The sequence below is a fragment of the Nerophis lumbriciformis genome, linkage group LG29, assembly GCF_033978685.3.
Source record: "Nerophis lumbriciformis linkage group LG29, RoL_Nlum_v2.1, whole genome shotgun sequence".
Taxonomy (NCBI): domain Eukaryota; kingdom Metazoa; phylum Chordata; class Actinopteri; order Syngnathiformes; family Syngnathidae; genus Nerophis; species Nerophis lumbriciformis.
This window is the reverse complement of record NC_084576.2, coordinates 28184038-28205000: the sequence shown is the minus strand read 5'-3', so window position 1 is coordinate 28205000 and position 20963 is coordinate 28184038. Positions and strand designations below refer to the sequence as shown.

General features: G+C 41.1%; 1 protein-coding gene across 1 annotated transcript in view; it reads right to left on the bottom strand.

The window, feature by feature from the left end:
• polr3b (polymerase (RNA) III (DNA directed) polypeptide B) overlaps positions 1–20963 on the bottom strand; it is a 101939-nt gene that overhangs the window by 67416 nt on the left and 13560 nt on the right. Inside the window, exons 7-13 of the mRNA XM_061924572.2 lie at positions 18847–18938; positions 18645–18762; positions 14075–14183; positions 9502–9624; positions 6939–7055; positions 6734–6868; positions 2635–2796 (exon numbers count right to left, since the gene is read on the bottom strand). Coding sequence (XP_061780556.1) covers positions 2635–2796; positions 6734–6868; positions 6939–7055; positions 9502–9624; positions 14075–14183; positions 18645–18762; positions 18847–18938 — 856 coding nt within the window. The remainder of the gene's footprint in view (positions 1–2634; positions 2797–6733; positions 6869–6938; positions 7056–9501; positions 9625–14074; positions 14184–18644; positions 18763–18846; positions 18939–20963) is intronic.

Genomic DNA, 20963 nt, shown 5'->3' with positions numbered 1-20963 from the left:
TAAAATCTCTGCATTGGCTCCCCTTGTGTTTCAGGATCAATTTTAAGGTTGTTCTTATGGTTTATAAATGTTTTTTTATGGTATTGGGCCTTCTGATCTTTCAGATTTGCTTTTACCCTATGAACCTTCCCAGGCCCTGAGATCCCCCGGCACTCATCTCCTGATTATTCCCAAAGTCAGGACACAAAGTCACGGGATGGCATCTTTCCACCATTATGGCCCCTGTCTATAGAACAGCTTGCCGGAGGACCTCAGGGCTGCAGAGAACATTCATGTTTTTAAGAGCAGGCTTAAGACTCACCTTTTTGATTTGGCTTTTACATGATATTAATTATTTTATTGAAGTCATTTGTATTTTACTTTTTATTCTATTAGTTATGCCAGATTTTATTTAGTTATATATTTATTTATTATTTATTTACTGTATATATATATATATATATCCATCCATCCATCTTCTTCCGCTTATCCGAGGTCGGGTCGCGGGGGCAGCAGCCTAAGCAGGGAAGCCCAGACTTCCCTCTCCCCAGCCACTTCGTCCAGCTCCTCCCGGGGGATCCCGAGGCGTTCCCAGGCCAGCCGGGAGAGATAGTCTTCCCAGCGTGTCCTGGGTCTTCCCCGTGGCCTCCTACCGGTCGGACGTGCCCTAAACACCTCCCGAGGGAGGCGATCGGGTGGCATCCTGACCAGATGCCCGAACCACCTCATCTGGCTCCTCTCGATGTGGAGGAGCAGCGGCTTTACTTTGAGCTCCTCCCGGATGGCAGAGCTTCTCACCCTATCTCTAAGGGAGAGCCCCGCCACCCGGCGGAGGAAACTCATTTCGGCCGCTTGTACCTGTGATCTTGTCCTTTCGGTCATAACCCAAAGCTCATGACCATAGGTGAGGATGGGAACGTAGATCGACCGGTAAATTGAGAGCTTTGCCTTCCGGCTCAGCTCCTTCTTCACCACAACGGACCGATACAGCGTCCGCATTACTGAAGACGCCGCACCGATCCGCCTGTCGATCTCACGATTCACTCTTCTCTCACTCGTGAACAAGACTCCGAGGTACTTGAACTCCTCCACTTGGGGCAAGATCTCCTCCCCAACCCGGAGATGGCACTCCACCCTTTTCCGGGCGAGAACCATGGACTCAGATTTGGAGGTGCTGATTCTCATCCCAGTCGCTTCACACTCAGCTGCGAACCGATCCAGTGAGAGCTGAAGATCCTGGCCAGATGAAGCCATCAGGACCACATCATCTGCAAAAAGCAGAGACCTAATCCTGCAGCCACCAAACCAGATTCCCTTAACGCCTTGACTGCACCTAGAAATTCTGTCCATAAAAGTTATGAACAGAATCGGTGACAAAGGGCAGCCTTGGCGGAGTCCAACCCTCACTGGAAACTAACCGACTTACTACCGGCAATGCGGACCAAGCTCTGGCACTGATCATACAGGGAGCGGACTGCCACAATCAGACAGTCCGATACCCCATACTCTCTGAGCACTCCCCACAGGACTTCCCGAGGGACACGGTCGAATGCCTTCTCCAAGTCCACAAAACACATGTAGACTGGTTGGGCAAACTCCCACGCACCCTCAAGGACCCTGCCGAGAGTATAGAGCTGGTCCACAGTTCCACGACCAGGACGAAAACCACACTGTTCCTCCTGAATCCGAGGTTCGACTATCCGGCGTAGCCTCCTCTCCAGTACACCTGAATAGACCTTACCGGGAAGGCTGAGGAGTCATTTGTATTTTACTTTTTATTCTATTAGTTATGCCAGATTTTATTTAGTTATATATTTATTATTTATTTACTGTATATGTATATGTATATATATATATATATATATATATATATATATATATATATATATATATATTTTTTTTTTTTTTCTTCTTTCTATTAATCTTCATGTCTTACTTGTATTTTATTCTTTATCTCTACACATGGTTCTTACTATTTTACAAGTTTTATTATTTTTTATTTTCCAACGTTCCTCAGATGAGCCATCTGCCGTGCTTGTGGGGGCGCTTTTGTGTCAGCGTCCTGGTGGCCATGGTCTGATGACCTCCTGGTGCAGACGGCTCCTGTGATAGTGTTTACTCACATGTCTCCTCTGTACTCAGCCATTGGTCCATATAGTTGCATATGTGTGTGTGTGTGTTGTGTGTGTATGTGTTTGGTATCTGTATCCGTGCGTACGTATGTGATAATGGGGGATATGGGTCACTGGGGTATTGTTTTTAACTTTGTAAAGCACTTTGCGTTGCATTTATTTTATGCCATGCAAGGCGCTAACCATCACCCATCAGGAGCAAGGGTGAAGTGTCTTGCTTAGGACACAACGGACATGACGAGGTTGGTACTAGGTGGGGATTGAACCAGGGACCCTCGGGTTGCGCACGGCCACTCTTACACTGCGCCACGCCGTCCCCGTATGCGGTCCTCTCCAAGGTTTCTCATAGTCATTCACATCGACGTCCCACTGGGGTGAGTTTTTCCTTGCCCTTATGTGGGCTCTGTACCGAGGATGTCGTTGTGGCTTGTGCAGCCCTTTGAGACACTTGTGATTTAGGGCTATATAAATAAACATTGATTGATAAACATCGAATGAGTTCCATCATGGCGGCCACACTCACCGTGGAAATGGCATTGATCATGCCGTTGGTGATCTGGTCTTGCCTCATGTGCTTGACCACATCGAACTGGGCCGCTCTCTGCTTGGGAATAATCTGGTCGGCGATCTTCTTCAGCTCCGAGTTGAACTTCTTGAAGAGATCTTCAAAGAGCAGAGACAGGAGCTGCAAAAGAGGCAAAGGTGCGCTGAAGTCCGTTAACGTATTTATTCACCTTAACCCTGGTTTCTGTCCTCTCTGTCATCCCCCGCCACCTGGCCCTGAGCATTACCATGCACATCACAACAAACAAGGCAGCGCCGCTGGAAATTAATAAGAAAAACTGAGCTTGCCTTGCAGAGCCAGGCCAATTAGTTGAATGTCAGGGAAGCATAATTGGAGAGTGAGAAGATTGCTGCCGTCGTAAGCCCCCATTGAAGGAGGACTCCCCCCACCTCCTGCTCCTTGTACTGAGCAGGTCGGGGCGGGTGGGGAGGAGAAATTAAAAGCCTTAAGACAGCAGTAATTACATTATCAGAGCCGGGGCCGCGGATTAGCTCAATCGCTGCAGTCAAGGCGCTGAGTCTATTGTCAGCGCACTAAAAAAAACCAAAAAAAAAAAACCCCAGGCTTCCACAGCTTTGGGATTTTGGTGGCACACCAGCATATCTCCCTCATGACAAAGCCAGGCTGGAATAGGAGGGGGGGGGGGGGGGGGGGGGGAGAAAACGAAACAGAGAAAAACAAAGCGAAGGGGAAATAATGAGTCTTATTAAACGAAGCGGGGAGGAACAAAGATGCAGGTGAGCGATCGGGGCTTGGTTTTGATGCACGTGTGACATTCTGGGACCTCTTTGAAGAGATAACATTATTTGGGCTCTGGTGGCTTTAGCAGACTTGACTAAGTCTGAAAACGAACAAACAACCTGCAAAGTGCCTTTTATAGTCAGATGTTTTACAACTGAACCCACCATAATCCCTTCCAGAGTGCGAGTCGTCCTCTAGTTTGTTTTTTGATTCCCCACAGGAAACAATTAAAATGTAATTCATTTCTTCCATAGTCACTGTCAATACATACCAATACAGAGGTACCGTATTTTCCGAACTATAAGGCGCATTTAAAGGGGAACATTATCACAATTTCAGAATGGTTAAAACCATTAAAAATCAGTTCCTAGTGGCTTATTTTATTTTTCAAAGTTTTTTTAAAAATTTTACCCATCACGCAATATCCCTAAAAAAAGCTTCAAAGTGCCTGATTTTAACCATCGTTATATACACCCGTCCATTTTCCTGTGACGTCACATAGTGATGCCAACACAAACAAACATGGCGCATAGAACAGCAAGCTATAGCGACATTAGCTCGGATTCAGACTCGGATTTCAGCGGCTTAAGCGATTCAACAGATTACGCATGTATTGAAAGGGATGGTTGTAGTGTGGAGGCAGGTAGCGAAAACGAAATTGAAGAAGAAACTGAAGCTATTGAGCCATATCGGTTTGAACCGTATGCAAGCGAAACCGACGAAAACGACACGACAGCCAGCGACACGGGAGAAAGCGAGGACGAATTCGGCGATCGCCTTCTAACCAACGATTGGTATGTGTTTGTTTGGCATTAAAGGAAACTAACAACTATGAACTAGGTTTACAGCATATGAAATACATTTGGCAACAACATGCACTTTGAGAGTGCAGACAGCCCAGTTTTCATCAATTAATATATTCTGTAGACATACCCTCATCGCTCTCTTTTCCTGAAAGCTGATCTGTCCAGTCCAGTTGGAAATGCATCTGCTTTGAGTGTCGCAGGATATCCACACATTCTTGCCATCTCTGTCGTAGCATAGCTTTCGTCGGTAAAGTGTGCGGAACAAACGTCCAATTTCTTGCCACTTTCGCATCTTTGGGCCACTGGTGCAACTTGAATCCGTCCCTGTTCGTGTTGTTACACCCTCCGACAACACACCGACGAGGCATGATGTCTCCAAGGTACGGAAAACAGTCAAAAAAACGGAAAATAACAGAGCTGATTTGACTCGGTGTTTGTAATGTGTTTGAGAAAATGGCGGATTGCTTCCCGATGTGACGCCACGTTGTGACGTCATCGCTCCGAGAGAGAATATTAGAAAGGCGTTTAATTCGCCAAAATTCACCCATTTAGAGTTCGGAAATCGGTTAAAAAAATATATGGTCTTTTTTCTGCAACATCAAGGTATATATTGACGCTTACATAGGTCTGGTGATAATGTTCCCCTTTAATGTCATTTTATTTCCTTCAAAACTCGACAGTGCGCCTAATGTAAGGAATACGTTTGGTCGAGCTTACCCACCTCAAAGCTATTTTATTTGGTACACTGTGTAATGATAAGTGTGACCAGTAGATGGCAGTCAAACATAAGAGATACGTTCAGGCTGCACCGTTTGATGTGCTTCACATACCTGCCAACTTTTGAAATCAGAAAAACCTAGTAGTCAGGGTCCAGGGGCCGCAGGCCCCGGTAGGTCCAGGACAAAGTCCTGGTGGGGGGTTCAGGTTTCGCCCCCCGACGCAAAATGATTATTAGCATTCAGACAGGTTAAAATGTTGCTAAAACCATCACTTTTCTATCAGTCACAGTGACTTTTTAAAACAAAAATATTACAGCAAAAATCATATGGGTTGATTGACATGTTTATTCTGTAAGATAACTTCAATAGTTTGAAATTATTTTGACAGTTAATGCCAGTTATCCTGTCAACCTTTCACAAGACTTCAATTTGTTAATTGAAAGTATAAACACTTTTTACAGTAAACAAATGGTAAAACAGTACTAAACAATTCCATTAAAAAAAAATTGGTGTCATTATTAACTTTCTGTCCAAGCTTGTATAATCTACTGCCTTGTTCAATTGTAAAAAATATTCTGTGCCTAAAATTCACATTTCTATCACAATTATCATACTGTAAACATGGTAAGCTAACTTCATTAAAATTAATAGTCATGTCAATAGCATGGAATTACAATTCAAATGTAGTTTTTTTGTAAGCCTTTCAAAAGAATTCAAAATATGAAAAATTAATGAAAATGAATTTAAGCCATCAGACACTTGAAAAGTGGCACATCACATCTCTAATGTAATCATTTTAACTTTTCAACAGAAATAGCACTGCAAAAATATTAAGGACATACTTCTGTATTTTGGTAGTTATGCTGTCAACATTTAACAAGATTTCTTCAACTTGGACTTGAAAGCAATAATAGTATAAACACTTTTAACAGTATAACAGTACTAAACAATTCCAATAGATAACATTGGTGTCATTACCTTTTTGTGGCTAAAATCCGAAAAACGTTGAAAGTTTTCCACTTGTATCACTAGCAACGGCATTAGACTTGTGTTTTTTTGTCCCAACGTGGTCTTTTACATCGCTATTTCCTCCGTGTCCGATCGAAAAATCTTGTCTGCACAAGGTGCAATTCGCGTAGTTTTCACCCTTTTTGGAACGGAAAATTATTCCCGGATAGGCTTTTGAATATTCTTCACGGAATGACTGCAGTTTTATTTTCGGTTTAAGACTCGTTTGCGATTTTTCTCTGGCTGATTCCATGATCGTTCGCTCGTTTGGAAACAATGCCTCGTGCTTGGCAGCGGTGCTATAAATAGCCTCGCGCATTTTAAAAAAATATTTTTTTTTAATTAATGAAAAACCGTATTTTTTATCACTGCAACCGTAACCCGGAATAGGTTGATGAAAACCGTACTAATTACGGGAAAACCGGAGTAGTTGGCAGGTATGTGCTGTGATTATATGCATCAAGTGTTCATTCAAGGCTAAGCCAAAATATCGAGATATACATCGTGTATCGTGACACGGCCTAAAAATATCGATGTATTAAAAAAAGGCCATATCGCCCAGCCTTAATATCAACGTTTTTTGTATGCGACCCTAAATGGAAAAATGGACTTGAAATGCTCAGCAAACAATTCGTTTATTGACTAATCAACAGACTGTTGTAAAAAAAAAAAAAAGCTCCAGCCTTTCGGCAGTGTAACAGTGCTGAAGGTAATGACCAAAAAGTTACATGTAAGACTCATTTGCTATTTTATTAGACAGTGTGATAATAAAGTCAAGCTTACCTGTCCGGCCAACTCTAGACGTTTGTTGCCATAGTAATCCCGGTCGTCCACCTTGTTGTTCCCTTGAGCCAGGATCACTCTGCGCACCATCACAGCCAGGTAAATACACTTGGCCCTGAAGTTAAACTCTTTGACCTGGGGATCAGTCATGACATGGCTACAGTATTGTCCTGTCGCCACTCGATCAAGAAATGAGTTTACGTACGGGCACGTGTGTGAGAATGAGTGACGCCAGCAGTTCCCTGGCCTCCTCCATCTTGGTCTTCTTGGGTCCTCCCCACATACGCTGCCTGCGGACCTTATTGCCAAGATACCTCAGGGCCTGAGCACAACAAAAGAGCACCTGAAAAGCCACCGCCAGGATTGTGCTCGAGCACACATCGCGATTAAAGTTGAAGAATACATACTGGCTTAATTTGATGTAGACAAATTGCTCGTAATAATCTGATAAGCTCTTTAAGCCTTATCTGCCTTTCATGATATAGATGTAGGCCTCATTGTGCAGCACACAATGAATGACACAATGAATATTGTGAAAAGACACGGTCGTGGCAGCAACAGCAGCCGGTTGCTAGGAAGCCACATTAATGCAGCGGCAGATCTTTACAACATAATCTTCAAAAAAAAACGCAAACAAAAACAAAAAAATATGACTTAAATTGTCTGAGACAAAGACAAGTATTTCCTGTTTGTGCATCTGAATGCCAAAACGTTGCATTTAGAGGCTGTGACTGACACATCCTAATACGGATCAAATCAAATCAACTTTATTTATAAAGCACATTTAAAATTTACCACAGGGGTAGCCAAAGTGCTGTACAATGGGCAGGTTAAAAGATAATACGAGTACCAAGCAAACACAACACAACACAAACAAAACACGATAAAAAATAAATAAATAAAATAGAATAAATAAAAACAGGTTCACAGCATGTGTATTATGGGGCGCCATTGCAGGATGGACATCACTCAGTGTTAAAAGCCATGGAATAAAAGTATGTTTTTAAGAGAGATTTAAAAACAGGAAGAGAGGAGGCTTGTCTAATACTCAGAGGTAGGTCGTTCCAGAGCTTGGGAGCAGCAGCGGCGAAAGCTCTGTCACCTCTAAGCTTCAGCCTTGTGTCGGGGACCGTCAACAGCAGCTGATCGGCTGATCTTAAGGATCGGGTGGGGCAGTAAGGATGCTGGATTATTGCCAAAATTATAATCACAATTATTTTTATCAATATTAAAATCATGATTATTAATTTTAGGGTAAAACAGTGTTGGGATGTTGGGGGGTTCAATGAGACACCATAGAGTAATTTGTAATTAATTAGTAAAAAGGCTAAAAAAAAACAATATCAATATGTTTAAAAGTCAAAAATGTGTATTTGTGTTAATTTTTAGTATCAACGTATTAGCTCTATTTTTTTTATTTCCGATCCTTATTTTTGGCGCCATTTTTGACATCTACACCTCCCGCTGCCTCAACAGAGCCAGTGCCATCATCAAGGACAGCACCCACCCTGGCTCTGACCTGTTTCACCTGCTGCCCTCTGGGAAGCGCTACAGGTGCATTAAAACCAAAACAAACAGGCTAAAGAACAGCTTCTTCCCCAGGGCCATAACCATCCTGAACGGACTGCCCCATTGTCCCTCATAACTGCCTTCTCTTCGGTGCAATAACCCATTCCACCAACCACCCTGTTTTTTTCATGTATATATTCATTTCACCCTATATTCATTGCACTTCTATATTTTTTATATTTTTATATATTTACACATTGTTTTTCTAGCATGCACACATCGCACTGTATGGAATGGCCTCAATCTCGTTACCTTGCATAATGACAATAAAGCTGATTCTGATTCTGATTCTGATTAAAAAAACTGGTCCGGGCGTCCAAAAAACCTGTTTAAAACCCAGAGGTGATGGTGCATTTTCTACTGTGGCTCCAAAACTTTGGAACAATATCCCTCTTGCTATTCGGACGGCTCCGTTTTTAATGAGTTTTAAACCAGTATGAGAGTTGTGTGATTTTAGTCTATTTTATCTTCTCTGATGTATTTCATGTATTTATTATTTTTCTAGTTAAAATGTTTTACATTACTAACCCTTTCTGTGTACAGTTTGCAAGTTTTCCCCGTGACTGCATGGGCTCTCTCCAGGTACCCTACAGGACGGCCCGCCCCATTATTTGAGAAGCACCGGATACTCCGGCTTCCTCTGACCTCCAAAGACATGCACCTTGGGATAAGTTGATTGGCAACACTAAATTAGCCCAAGTGTGAGTGTGAATGTTGTCTGTCTGTGTTGTCCCTGCGATGAGGTGGACACTTGTCCAGGGTGTACACCGCCTTCCGCCCGAATGCAGCTGGGATAGGCTCCAGCCACGCCCCGTGACCCCGATAGGGACAAACTGTAGAAAATGGATCAATGGATATATGTGCCTGTCACTACATTACATATATATTTACAGCATGTATGCAACACCTTGGTGTTTGGATGTTTTTTAAGGACTTTATAGGCAGACTAGAGCGACTCCCGTAAGCTCCATGGTAAGCTGACTTTGCATCGCATTTATTTACTATTTAAAATGCATTAAAAAAAAGGAAAAACATGTGTTCTTGTCTTCCATAGGGATTGTTATTGATTGGACAAATTAAAAAACAAACGCAGCCCTCTTTAAAGACCTCAGCAGTTAATTATACTTATAGACCACTCACCTGGGAGACATGGCTGGTTATTAATACATATTTCTATTTAGCAGTGAGTAGTGTTGTACCTGAGTTTGTGTGAAGATTTGGGCTTTCTGGCACTCCTCCAGGCTCGGGGCAAAGCTGGCCATGACGTGCTCCTCTGTGCCGATCATCTGCACAATCTCCTGGTCACTCTCCACACCCATACCCTGTGTAAAGTGCACTTTTAACAAGCACCTGACTGCTGTGGTATACGGTACTCATACTGTACTACCATACAAAATCATTGCAATCAAAAAGACTAAACAAGATGCTGTTGTGCTAATCAAAAACCAAATACTAAACTTTAACTTTTCTCATATTTTAAGCACCTGTGAGAGTGGACCGACACCAGCAGATGACATGGCACCCCAAACCATCACTGATGGTGGAAACTTTACACTAGACTTCAGGCAACGTGGATCCTGTGCCTCTCCTGTCTTCCTCCAGACTCTGGGACCTCGATTTCCAAAGGAAATGCAAAATTTGCATGGTTGGGTGATGGTTTGGGGTGCCATGTCATCTGCTGGTGTCGGTCCACTCTGTTTCCTGAGATCCAGGGTCAACACAGCCGTCTACCAGCAAGTTTTAGAGCACTTCATGCTTCCTGCTGCTGACCTGCTCTATGGAGATGGAGATTTCAAGTTCCAACAGGACTTGGCGCCTGCACACAGCGCAAAATCTACCCGTGCCTGGTTTACGGACCATGGTATTTCTGTTCTAAATTGGCCCGCCAACTCCCCTGACCTTAGCCCCATAGAAAATCTGTGGGGTATTGTGAAAAGGAAGCTGCAGAATGCCAGACCCAAAAACGCAGAAGAGTTGAAGGCCACTATCAGAGCAACCTGGGCTCTCATAACACCTGAGCAGTGCCAGAAACTCATCGACTCCATGCCACGCCGCATTAACGCAGTAATTGAGGCAAAAGGAGCTCCAACCAAGTATTGAGTATTGTACATGCTCATATTTTTCATTTTCATACTTTTCAGTTGGCCAACATTTCTAAAAATCCCTTTTTTGTATTAGCCTTAAGTAATATTCTAATTTTGTGACACACGGAATTTTGGATTTTCATTTGTTGCCACTTCAAATCATCAAAATTAAATGAAATAAACATTTGAATGCATCAGTCTGTGTGCAATGAATAAATATAATGTACAAGTTACACCTTTTGAATGCAATTACTGAAATAAATCAAGTTTTTCAAAATATTCTAATTTACTGGCTTTTACCTGTATATATAAAAAAATAAAAATAAAAATATAACACACAAAACTTCACAATACTAGTAAGAATAGTCAATAAAAAGCTTTAATTGCTCATTTCAAGAATAATTTTTAAGTGTTTAATGCTTAAATATAATGTATTATTTCAAGAAATCTTACCAAGACAATTTTGACTTGCTCCATTGGCAGGGGCATTTTTTTCTAAGGTATTAAATGAATAAATACCATTTACAGATTGATTTGAAAGTGAAAATAAAACAAAGCAGTCGTGTAGACAAGACCTCTTTGTGGACGTGAGTACACAAGCGACATCTTGCAATCACATTGTTGGACAAGAGGTGAACCAGGTGGCTGTGTGTGTATGCATGGAGTCCTGACATTTGCTTATGGAAATGCCAAGCTGTGGGAAATGGATGCGCTCGTCCCGCAGCGGAGCCGAGGTACTTTTGGAATGCCGCCAAATCCAAGAGGAGTCAGGCGGGACGGCGACGAGCAAACGCAAACACACAAAAGTGCCTCTTTGGGATAATAATGACTTCAGCCCGGAAAAACACTCAAACTGAGACGCGAGATTTGTCCTGGGAGGGCAGAGTAGTTAATAATGACGCCAGCTGCCATTACTGACATTTCATTGTAACAATTTCAACCGCACACAATTACTAAGAAATATTCAAGGGAATGCTACTTCATTCTGCTCTTCCGCCACCGTGGTGAGTGTGATGCATTTAAAAACTGGGACATTGGGAAAAGTGCAATAGAACACCCTTTGAAGTAATATAATTGTGGCAAACTAGTCTACATTGAGTCTGATGAGAGGCCACACTCACAAATGGTAATATACTAACTCAAAGAATTAATATATTGTAGAAGTGGGGGAAATAATCGATTTTTAGATGCATCACAATTCGGACATGGACAATTACAAACCCCAAAACCAGTGAAGTTGTCACATTGTGTAAATGGTAAATAAAAACAGAATTTGCAAATAATTTTCAACTTATATTCAATTGAATAGACTGCACACTGTGTTACATGGCCTTTCCTTTTAACAACACTCAGTAAAGGTTTGGGAACTGAGGAGACACATTTTTGAAGTGGAATTCTTTCCCATTCTTGCTTGATGTACAGCTTAAGTTGTTCAACAGTCCGGGGGTCTCCATTGTGGTATTTTACGCTTCATAACGCGCCACACATTTTCAATGGGGGACAGATCTGGACTACAGGCAGGCCAGTCTAGCACCCACATTATTTTACTATGAAGCCACGCTGTTGTAACACGTGGCTTGGCATTGTCTTGCTGAAATAAGCAGGGGCGTCCATGATAACGTTGCTTGGATGGCAAAATATGTTGCTCCAAAACCTGTATGTACCTTTCCGCATTAATGGCGCCTTCACAGATGTGTAAGTTACCCATGTCTTGGCCACTAATACACCCCCATACCATCACACATGCTGGCTTTTCCACTTTGCGCCGATACCAATCCGGATGTTTTTTTCCTCTTTGGTCCGGAGGACACGACGTCCACAGTTTCCAAAAACTATTTGAAATGTGGACTCATCAGACCACAGAACACTTTTCCACTTTGCATCAGTCCATCTTAGATGAGCTCGGGCCCAGCAAAGCCCGCAGTGTTTCTGGGTGTTGTTGATAAATTGCTTTCGCTTTGCATAGTAGAGTTTTAACTTGCACTTACAGATGTAGCGACAAACTGTAGTTAGGGACAGTGGTTTTCTGAAGTGTTCCTGAGCCCATGTGGTGATATCCTTTACACACTGATGTCGCTTTTTGATGCAGTACAGCCTGAGGGATCCAAGGTCACGGGCATTCAATGTTACGTGCAGTGATTTCTCCAGATTCTCTTAACTTTTTGATGGTATTATGGACCTTAGAATGTGAAATCCCTAAATTCCTTGTTTCGTTCGTTGAGAAATGTTGTTCTTAAACTGTTCGACAATTTGCTCACGCATTTGTTGACAAAGTGGTGACCCTCACCCCGTCCTTGTTTGTGAATGACTGAGCATTTCATGGAAGCTGCTTTTATACCCAATCATGGCACCCGCCTGTTCCCAATTAGCCTGTTCACCTGTGTGATGTTCCAAATAAGTGTTTGATGAGCATTCCTCAACTTTCTCAAGTCTTTTTTGCTACTTATGCCAGCTTTTTTGAAACATGTTGCAGGCATCAAATTCCACATGAGCTAATATTTGCAAAAAATAAAGTTTTCCAGTTGGAACATTAAATATCTTGTCTTTGCAGTCTATTCAATTGAATATAAGTTAAAAATGATTCGCAAATCATTGTATTCTCTTTTTATTTACCATTTACACAATGTGCCAACTTCACTGGTTTTGGGTTTTGTACTTTATTTAATTGTGCATATGACAACTGAAAGTATTTTATCTCAGTGTTTCCCACACATTAATTTATTTGTGGCGGCCCGCCACGAAAGAATTACGTCCGCCACAAATGGATTTTTCGGCTTTTGACTCGCTCGACCGCTCATAAAAGCAATGGGACTGTCTGTGAATGTTGCTTGTAGTTACACCTCCGGTGCAGTAGGTGGCGGTAGCCTACTATGCATTGTAACTCCGCCAATAGCACTTAATTCACCTGGTGGGCCAGAAGAAGAAGAAGAAGAAGAAGAACTTTCTCAGTCTTTTTTGCCACTTGTGCCAGCTTTTTTGAAACATGTTGCAGGCATCAAATTCCAAATGAGCTAATATTTGCAAAAAATAACAAAGTTTACCAGTTCGAATGTTAAGTATCTTGTCTTTGCAGTCTATTCAATTGAATATAGGTCAAAAAAGATTTGCAAATTCTGTTTTTTATTGACCATTTACACAACATGCAACCTTCACTGGTTTTGGGTTTTGTAAATCTGATTTTTTTTTTTTTTTTTTTTTTTACAAATGCAATGAAAAGAAATGTAAGACTGCATTAATATACTTAAATTAAAGATGCATCAAGAATTGATTATTAATCGAATTGTGAGGTGGCCAAAGATTCCTACCTCTAATAAATTGTATTGATGCAAAAAATGACTGTGTAAATTGTTTTATGGTTGAAATTTTCTCTTCACAAAAGACTTGAAATATTTGATAATTGGGACAAGCGGTAGAAAATGGATGCATGTATATAGTCATACGCCATGTATGTTGTTTACATTTGACTTTGAGGCTATGCTGCATTCAGTGACTGCTGGGAAAAAATACTTGGTGCGACCGCAAGGGTCAACCTTAAAAAAAAAAAAAGTTTGACCTGAAGGGATAAATGGACAACAAACAAATGATACACTTCTCGAGTATGTCACAGTGTGCTGCCATCTTTGTTTGATCAACACATCACCATCTGGCTGTCTATTAGTGCCATCTAGAGGACATCACAGGTACTTACCTTGAATATAATGGCGATGGGGGCGTCCTCTGTCAGCGTGTTGTGTTTCAAGTAGAATCGGCCTTGTTTCACAATCATGTTTGTCCTGCTTTTCTTCTCGTGGGTGGAGCTAGGATTTAGGAAATAAGGGGCACACGTGAAGTGGGACGAGGAACAAGGTTGTGTGGCATGATTGGCTGACTGACAACTGGTTTGAGAACAGCACCAAGTTTATGCGAGTAGGAGAGGGCATTTAGGTACCATGCTTAAAAGATTATTTGGCCATGCATGTGGAAGTAGGGGAGCTAACAGCTCCTTTGTCAGTTTATTGCTGGTCATCCGGTAAATTGAACCGCTTCTATGGCCTTTAGGTTGTTCCACATGGCGCCTTAAAGGGGAACATTATCACCAGACCTATGTAAGCGTCAATATATACCTTGATGTTGCAGAAAAAAGACCATATATTTTTTAACCGATTTCCGAACTCTAAATGGGTGAATTTTGGCGAATTAAACGCCTTTCTATTATTCGCTCTCGGAGCGATGACGTCATTTTCTCAAACACATTACAAACACCGAGTCAAATCAGCTCTGCTATTTTCCGTTTTTTTCGACTGTTTTCTGTACCTTGGAGACATCATGCCTCGTCGGTGTGTTGTCGGTACACTTCAACTATGAGAGACAGAATAGGGAAAATAATCCAGGAAATCACATTGTTGGATTTTTGATTAATTGGTAAATTCCTGTGTAAAATAAGTATTTGGTCACCTACAAACAAGCACGATTTCTGGCTTTCACAGACCTGTAACTTCTTCTATAAGAGGATCTTCTCTTGTTTTTCTTTTTCCGATCTTGAACTTTCTTTGTACAGACAGACTAAGAGGAGATCCAGCTCTAGTGAAACACTAAGCATCATGGGGCAAAGTTGCTAAATGCTAAACTGGAACATAATAAAACAATCCTTTACTGTACAATGTCTGCTCTCACTGGGATGCCGACTGATGGGATGTTTGTCTTCTTGCTTTAGATTAAGAATTAATCACCAAAAAAGGTGGATTGTTTATTTCTTACTGGTTAACTCCGGGTTTAAGTTGAAAGTCAAAGTTGACCAACTTCTTGGTCTATGGCTAAAACCTTCTACTATCCAAGTGAGAGGCATGATTTATAATCCAGAGTTAACTTGTACCAACTCAGAGACGAGGAAGCAGCAGTAGCTCAGTATGTCAATACTGTAGCTGCATAATGAGTTCCTCGGCGTTAGCGCTTATGATGTCGCTAATAGTTGGTTAATGTTCAGGTCACAACAAATATATGGAGTATTGTTGGCGCTTTTTGGATGTTTTTAGTGGGCTTTATGGGCGCAATGGATTTTTTATGTATTTTAATTTTGTATTAATCCTTTTGTATGTGTTTTTCACTTTTCTCAACTTTACTTTAAAGGGGAACATTATCACCAGACCTATGTAAGCGTCAATATATACCTTGATGTTGCAGAAAAAAGACCATATATTTTTTTAACCGATTTCCGAACTCTAAATGGGTGAATTTTGGCGAATTAAACGCCTTTCTAATATTCGCTCTCGGAGCGATGACGTCACAACGTGGCGTCACATCGGGAAGCAATCCGCCATTTTCTCAAACACAGAGTCAAATCAGCTCTGTTTTTTTCCGTTTTTTCGACTGTTTTCCGTACCTTGGAGACATCATGCCTCGTCGGTGTGTTGTCGGAGGGTGTAACAACACGAACAGGGGCGGATTCAAGTTGCACCAGTGGCCCAAAGATGCGAAAGTGGCAAGAAATTGGACGTTTGTTCCGCACACTTTACCGACGAAAGCTATGCTACGACAGAGATGGCAAGAATGTGTGGATATCCTGCGACACTCAAAGCAGATGCATTTCCAACGATAAAGTCAAAGAAATCTGCCGCCAGACCCCCATTGAATCTGCCGGAGTGTGTGAGCAATTCAGGGACAAAGGACCTCGGTAGCACGGCAAGAAATGGCGGCAGTTTGCTCCCGCAGACGAGCGAGCTAAACCCCCTGGATGTCTTGGCTCACACCGTCCCTTATGCCACCGAAGATGATCAAGAGAAGAATATCGACCCTGGCTTCCCTGGCCTGCTGACATCAACTCCAAAACTGGGCAGATCAGCTTTCAGGAAAAGAGCGCGGATGAGGGTATGTCTACAGAATATATTAATTGATGAAAATTGGGCTGTCTGCACTCTCAAAGTGCATGTTGCTGCCAAATGTATTTCATATGCTGTAAACCTAGTTCATAGTTGTTAGTTTCCTTTAATGCCAAACAAACACATACCAATCGTTGGTTAGAAGGCGATCGCCGAATTCGTCCTCGCTTTCTCCCGTGTCGCTGGCTGCCGTGTCGTTTTCGTCGGTTTCGCTTGCATACGGTTCAAACCGATATGGCTCAATAGCTTCAGTTTCTTCTTCAATTTCGTTTTCCACACTACAACCATCCGTTTCAATACATGCGTAATCTGTTGAATCGCTTAAGCCGCTGAAATCCGAGTCTGAATCCGAGCTAATGTCGCTATAGCTTGCTGTTCTATGCGCCATGTTTGTTTGTGTTGGCTTCACTATGTGACGTCACAGGAAAATGGACGGGTGTATATAACGATGGTTAAAATCAGGCACTTTGAAGCTTTTTTTAGGGATATTGCGTGATGGGTAAAATTTTGAAAAAAACTTCGAAAAATAAAATAAGCCACTGGGAACTGATTTTTAATGGTTTTAACCATTCTGAAATTGTGATAATGTTCCCCTTTAACAAGTTACTAAATGAGGGTTAATTACGAGCATTGAAAGAATTGTATGCAAACGCAAAACAGCCTGGATCTGGGAAAAAAAAGCTCTGCCACTATTTTATCTGACTCCTGGCAAATATGTAGGAACCCTTGTACTTGGCGGTACATTATAAGCCCTATTCTCACCCTATTAAGTAAAAAACACTTTTCTTACCTATTTGTACATGCTGTTGTGTACCATATTTTCCGAACTATAAGGCGCACTTAAAATCATTTCCCCCCCCTCAAAACTCGACTGTGCGCCGTATATCCCGGTACGACTAATGTACGGAATAATTCTGGTTTTGCTTCCCGACCTCGAAGCAATTTTATTTGGTACATGGTGTAATGATAAGTGTGCCCAGTAGATGGCAGTCAAACATAAGAGCTATGTGTAGGCTGCGCTATGGTGGCAATATGACTCAAGTAAACAACACCAACATTTTATATGTTCCATTGAAAATATAGAACATTACACACGGCACTCAACAATCTATCAAAAGATTTTAGTACGACTTTGGTAAGCTATGAAGCCGCACAATCTAATGGATTGTCGGCACATTAAACATTATGGTGTTTAGTTATGGTATTATTACGGTTTTTTGATTGATTGATTGAAACTTTTATTAGTAGATTGCACAGTAAAGTACATATTCCATACAATTGCTCACTAAATGGTAACACCCGAATAAGTTTTTCAACTTGTTTAAGTCGGGGTCCACTTAAATTGATTAATGATACAGATATATACTATTTTCATAATACATGTGTGTGTATAAGGTAAGTCATTATCTGGCGTTTTGTTTCGCAATATTATACAAAATAAACTTTTCTTACCTTCTGGTACCTGCTGATCCGTATTTGGGATCTGCATAAATCCTGAAAAATTTCACGCATCCGCTTTTGTAGTCAATAAGCTTCTTCTTTTTCTCTATCTTCTTGTTATGGGACATGCATCCTCCGCTGTAGCCATTTCTAATATAAAAGTAGTGTAAAGTTCTTACTCATATCTGTCAGTAAACTCGCCATGAAAGCGCTAAAACATACCGGTGTCGTGAGTGTACATTATTCACCCAAGGAACTTTAGTTGTTAGAGCGTTCCGGTCAGACGGTTTTTCACGGGACACATTTCTGGCGGATGAGGAGATGCTGCTCTGTTATTAATTGAAGTAAAGTCTGAATGTCATTAAAACAGTTAGCGCCATTTTTTGACACTTCTTCCACTCCCGTCCTTGCACGCTACACCGCTACAACAAAGATGACGGGGAGAAGACGCTGTCGAGGGTGAGCCACGTGAATAAGACCCGCCCACAAAACGGCGCATCCGGAAGCGACTGTCAGAAAGCGGCTGTAAAACATAATCTATGCAACATTTTAATCAAAGAACCACCATTACATGTTATGTAGACCACAAGGAAGTCTTTTACATTTAGAAGAAAAAAATATTAATATGACTCCTTTAATCCTCCTGTAACCCGCTGCGCCTTATATATGAAAAAAGATAAAAAATAGACCATTCATCGGCAGTGCGCCTTATAATCCGGTGCGCCCTATAGTCCAGAAACTACAGTAGTCTTTGTGACAGAACTACTGCATTGGTCCCGACTGGGAGAATAACAAACCCACTCATTTTATTTAGAAAAAGGCATTTTTGTATCTCGATATTTTTAATCAGACTTTTTGTTTGTGTGTCTGCAGAGATTGAACGCCTCTGATGATTGATGGGGGAAAAATAAATCAGTATAAAAAATGTGTGGTTGCGGTGTAGTGGGGGTTTAATTGACATACCTGGTGACAGAGGCCCCCACTGCACCTTTCCTGTCCTGTTCCACAATAATCCTGTTCTTGGACAGTTGCTCCTGGATCAGAATGACTTTCTCTTGACCTTTGACGATGAAATAGCCACCTGCATGCCAAAAAAAAAGTGAAAAGATACAATAATGGCCGATTTTTCCACAATCACTGTAATTGTGTGGCAAATTATTATCACCTGGATCCAGAGGACATTCGTTAAGTTTCGAGAACTCCAAGGGTGTCTTCCCTGTGAGGACACAGTTGGAGCTTCGTAGCATGATGGGCATCCTGATTTTTAAAACAACACATGGAGGACTTAGTAGGAGAGGTGCAGTATTCAATTAAAAGATGTATTGTACAAAATCGATGCAGTGATGGCGCTAGGAATTTTCAAAATGAGGTCCCACTTTTTTGTACCGTATTTTTCGGAGTATAAGTCGCTCCGGAGTATAAGTCGCACCGGCCGAAAATGCATAATAAAGAAGGAAAAAAAACATATATTAGTCGCACTGGAGTATAAGCATACTTGCCAACCCTCCCGGGACAAATTTTCTCCCGAAAATCTCCCGAAATTCAGGCGGAGCTGGAGGCCACGCCCCCTCCAACTCCATGCAGACCTGAGTGACGTGTCGACAGCCTGTTTTCACGTCTGCTTTCCCACAATATAAACAGCGTGCCTGCCCAATCACGTTATAACTGTAGAATGATCGAGGGCGAGTTCTTGGTTTCTTATGTGGGTTTATTGTTAGGCAGTTTCATTAACGTCCTCCCAGCGCGGCAACAACACACAACAACGTTTTCGTCTACCGTAAAGCAGTTCGTCTGCCGTAAACAGCAATGTTGTGACACTCTTAAACAGGACAATACTGCCATCTACTGTACATGCATATGTGACAATAACATCTACGGCTTTTAGAGAGTGCAGTGCACAACTGCGCACACAACAAGGAGACGAAGCAGAATGCATCATCAGAGAGGGTGTTCAGCATGGTTAGAAAAATAGTGACAGAGAATAGAACAAGGATGGACAATTCAACCCTTAACTCAACAATGAGTAGATGAGTGTTATGTGTGTGTATATGTGTAAATAAATGAACACTGAAATTCAAGTATTTCTCTTATTTATATATATATATATATATATATATATATATATATATATATATATATATATATAAATAAATATATATATATATATATATAGCTTGAATTCACTGAAAGTCAAGTATTTCTTATATATATATATATATATATATATATATATACACACCGGTATATATATATATATATATATATATATATATATATATATATATATATATATATATATATATATATATACAGTATATATATATATGTATATATGAAATACTTGACTTTGTCAATTCTAGCTGTAAATATACTCCTCCCCTCTTAACCACGCCCCCAACAACGCCCCCCCCCCGACCATCCCCTTGTCCCACCCCTGGGAGAACAAATGATAAATGTATGCATTATCCTGTTATATCTCACATTCTACATTGTGTTTTGGGAAAAGTTTGTGATAAACTTGACTTAATTCATTAAAAAAATAATACAAAAGAAAACAAATTTGTATGCATATGTAAATGTATTCAGTTATAAACATTCATTCACTTTCTTCTTTCCTTCATGGATCTAAACTTGACCGTTGCCGCCCAAAAATCAAAGTTCTCTGGCTGACGAGGACCACTGACACATCTCATCTCTAGAATATAGAATACCATTATGAGCATTACATATATCAACATCAAGTACCTACTGCACTGTTTACGTGTTGAAATACCCTTTTTAGAGCAAATATCTACCCAAACGACCACTTTGCTGCCGCCAAAAATTAATTTGAAGGGTATTTCAACAAGAAAAAGTACAGTAGGTACTTTGTTTTGATATATGTAATGCTCATAAGGGTATTCTCGTAAAATATGCAGAGTTAAGATGTGTCAGTATCAAAATATTCTTTCTGATGTTCTTTCTTCCTTGTGTTGAATGTCCTCCCTGTTTCTCCGATATATGATTTTTCGCACGATTTCGACGGGATTTCGAAAAAGAGACAACTGGAAGGTTTACAAGTAGCCTAAAACAAAAATCCGAAAAGGAAATTTTAAAATCAGCCATATCAGATCATTGCAAAATAAATAACCACATCATGGACCGGGACAACAGCAAAATCATCGGCACAGAAAGTAACAAATTCAAACGATGGATTAAGGCGGCGATCGAACTAAGGAAGCGGCCCAAGGAAACCATCAATCGGGATGAGGGAGCATTCATACTTGGGACTCTGTTAGAATA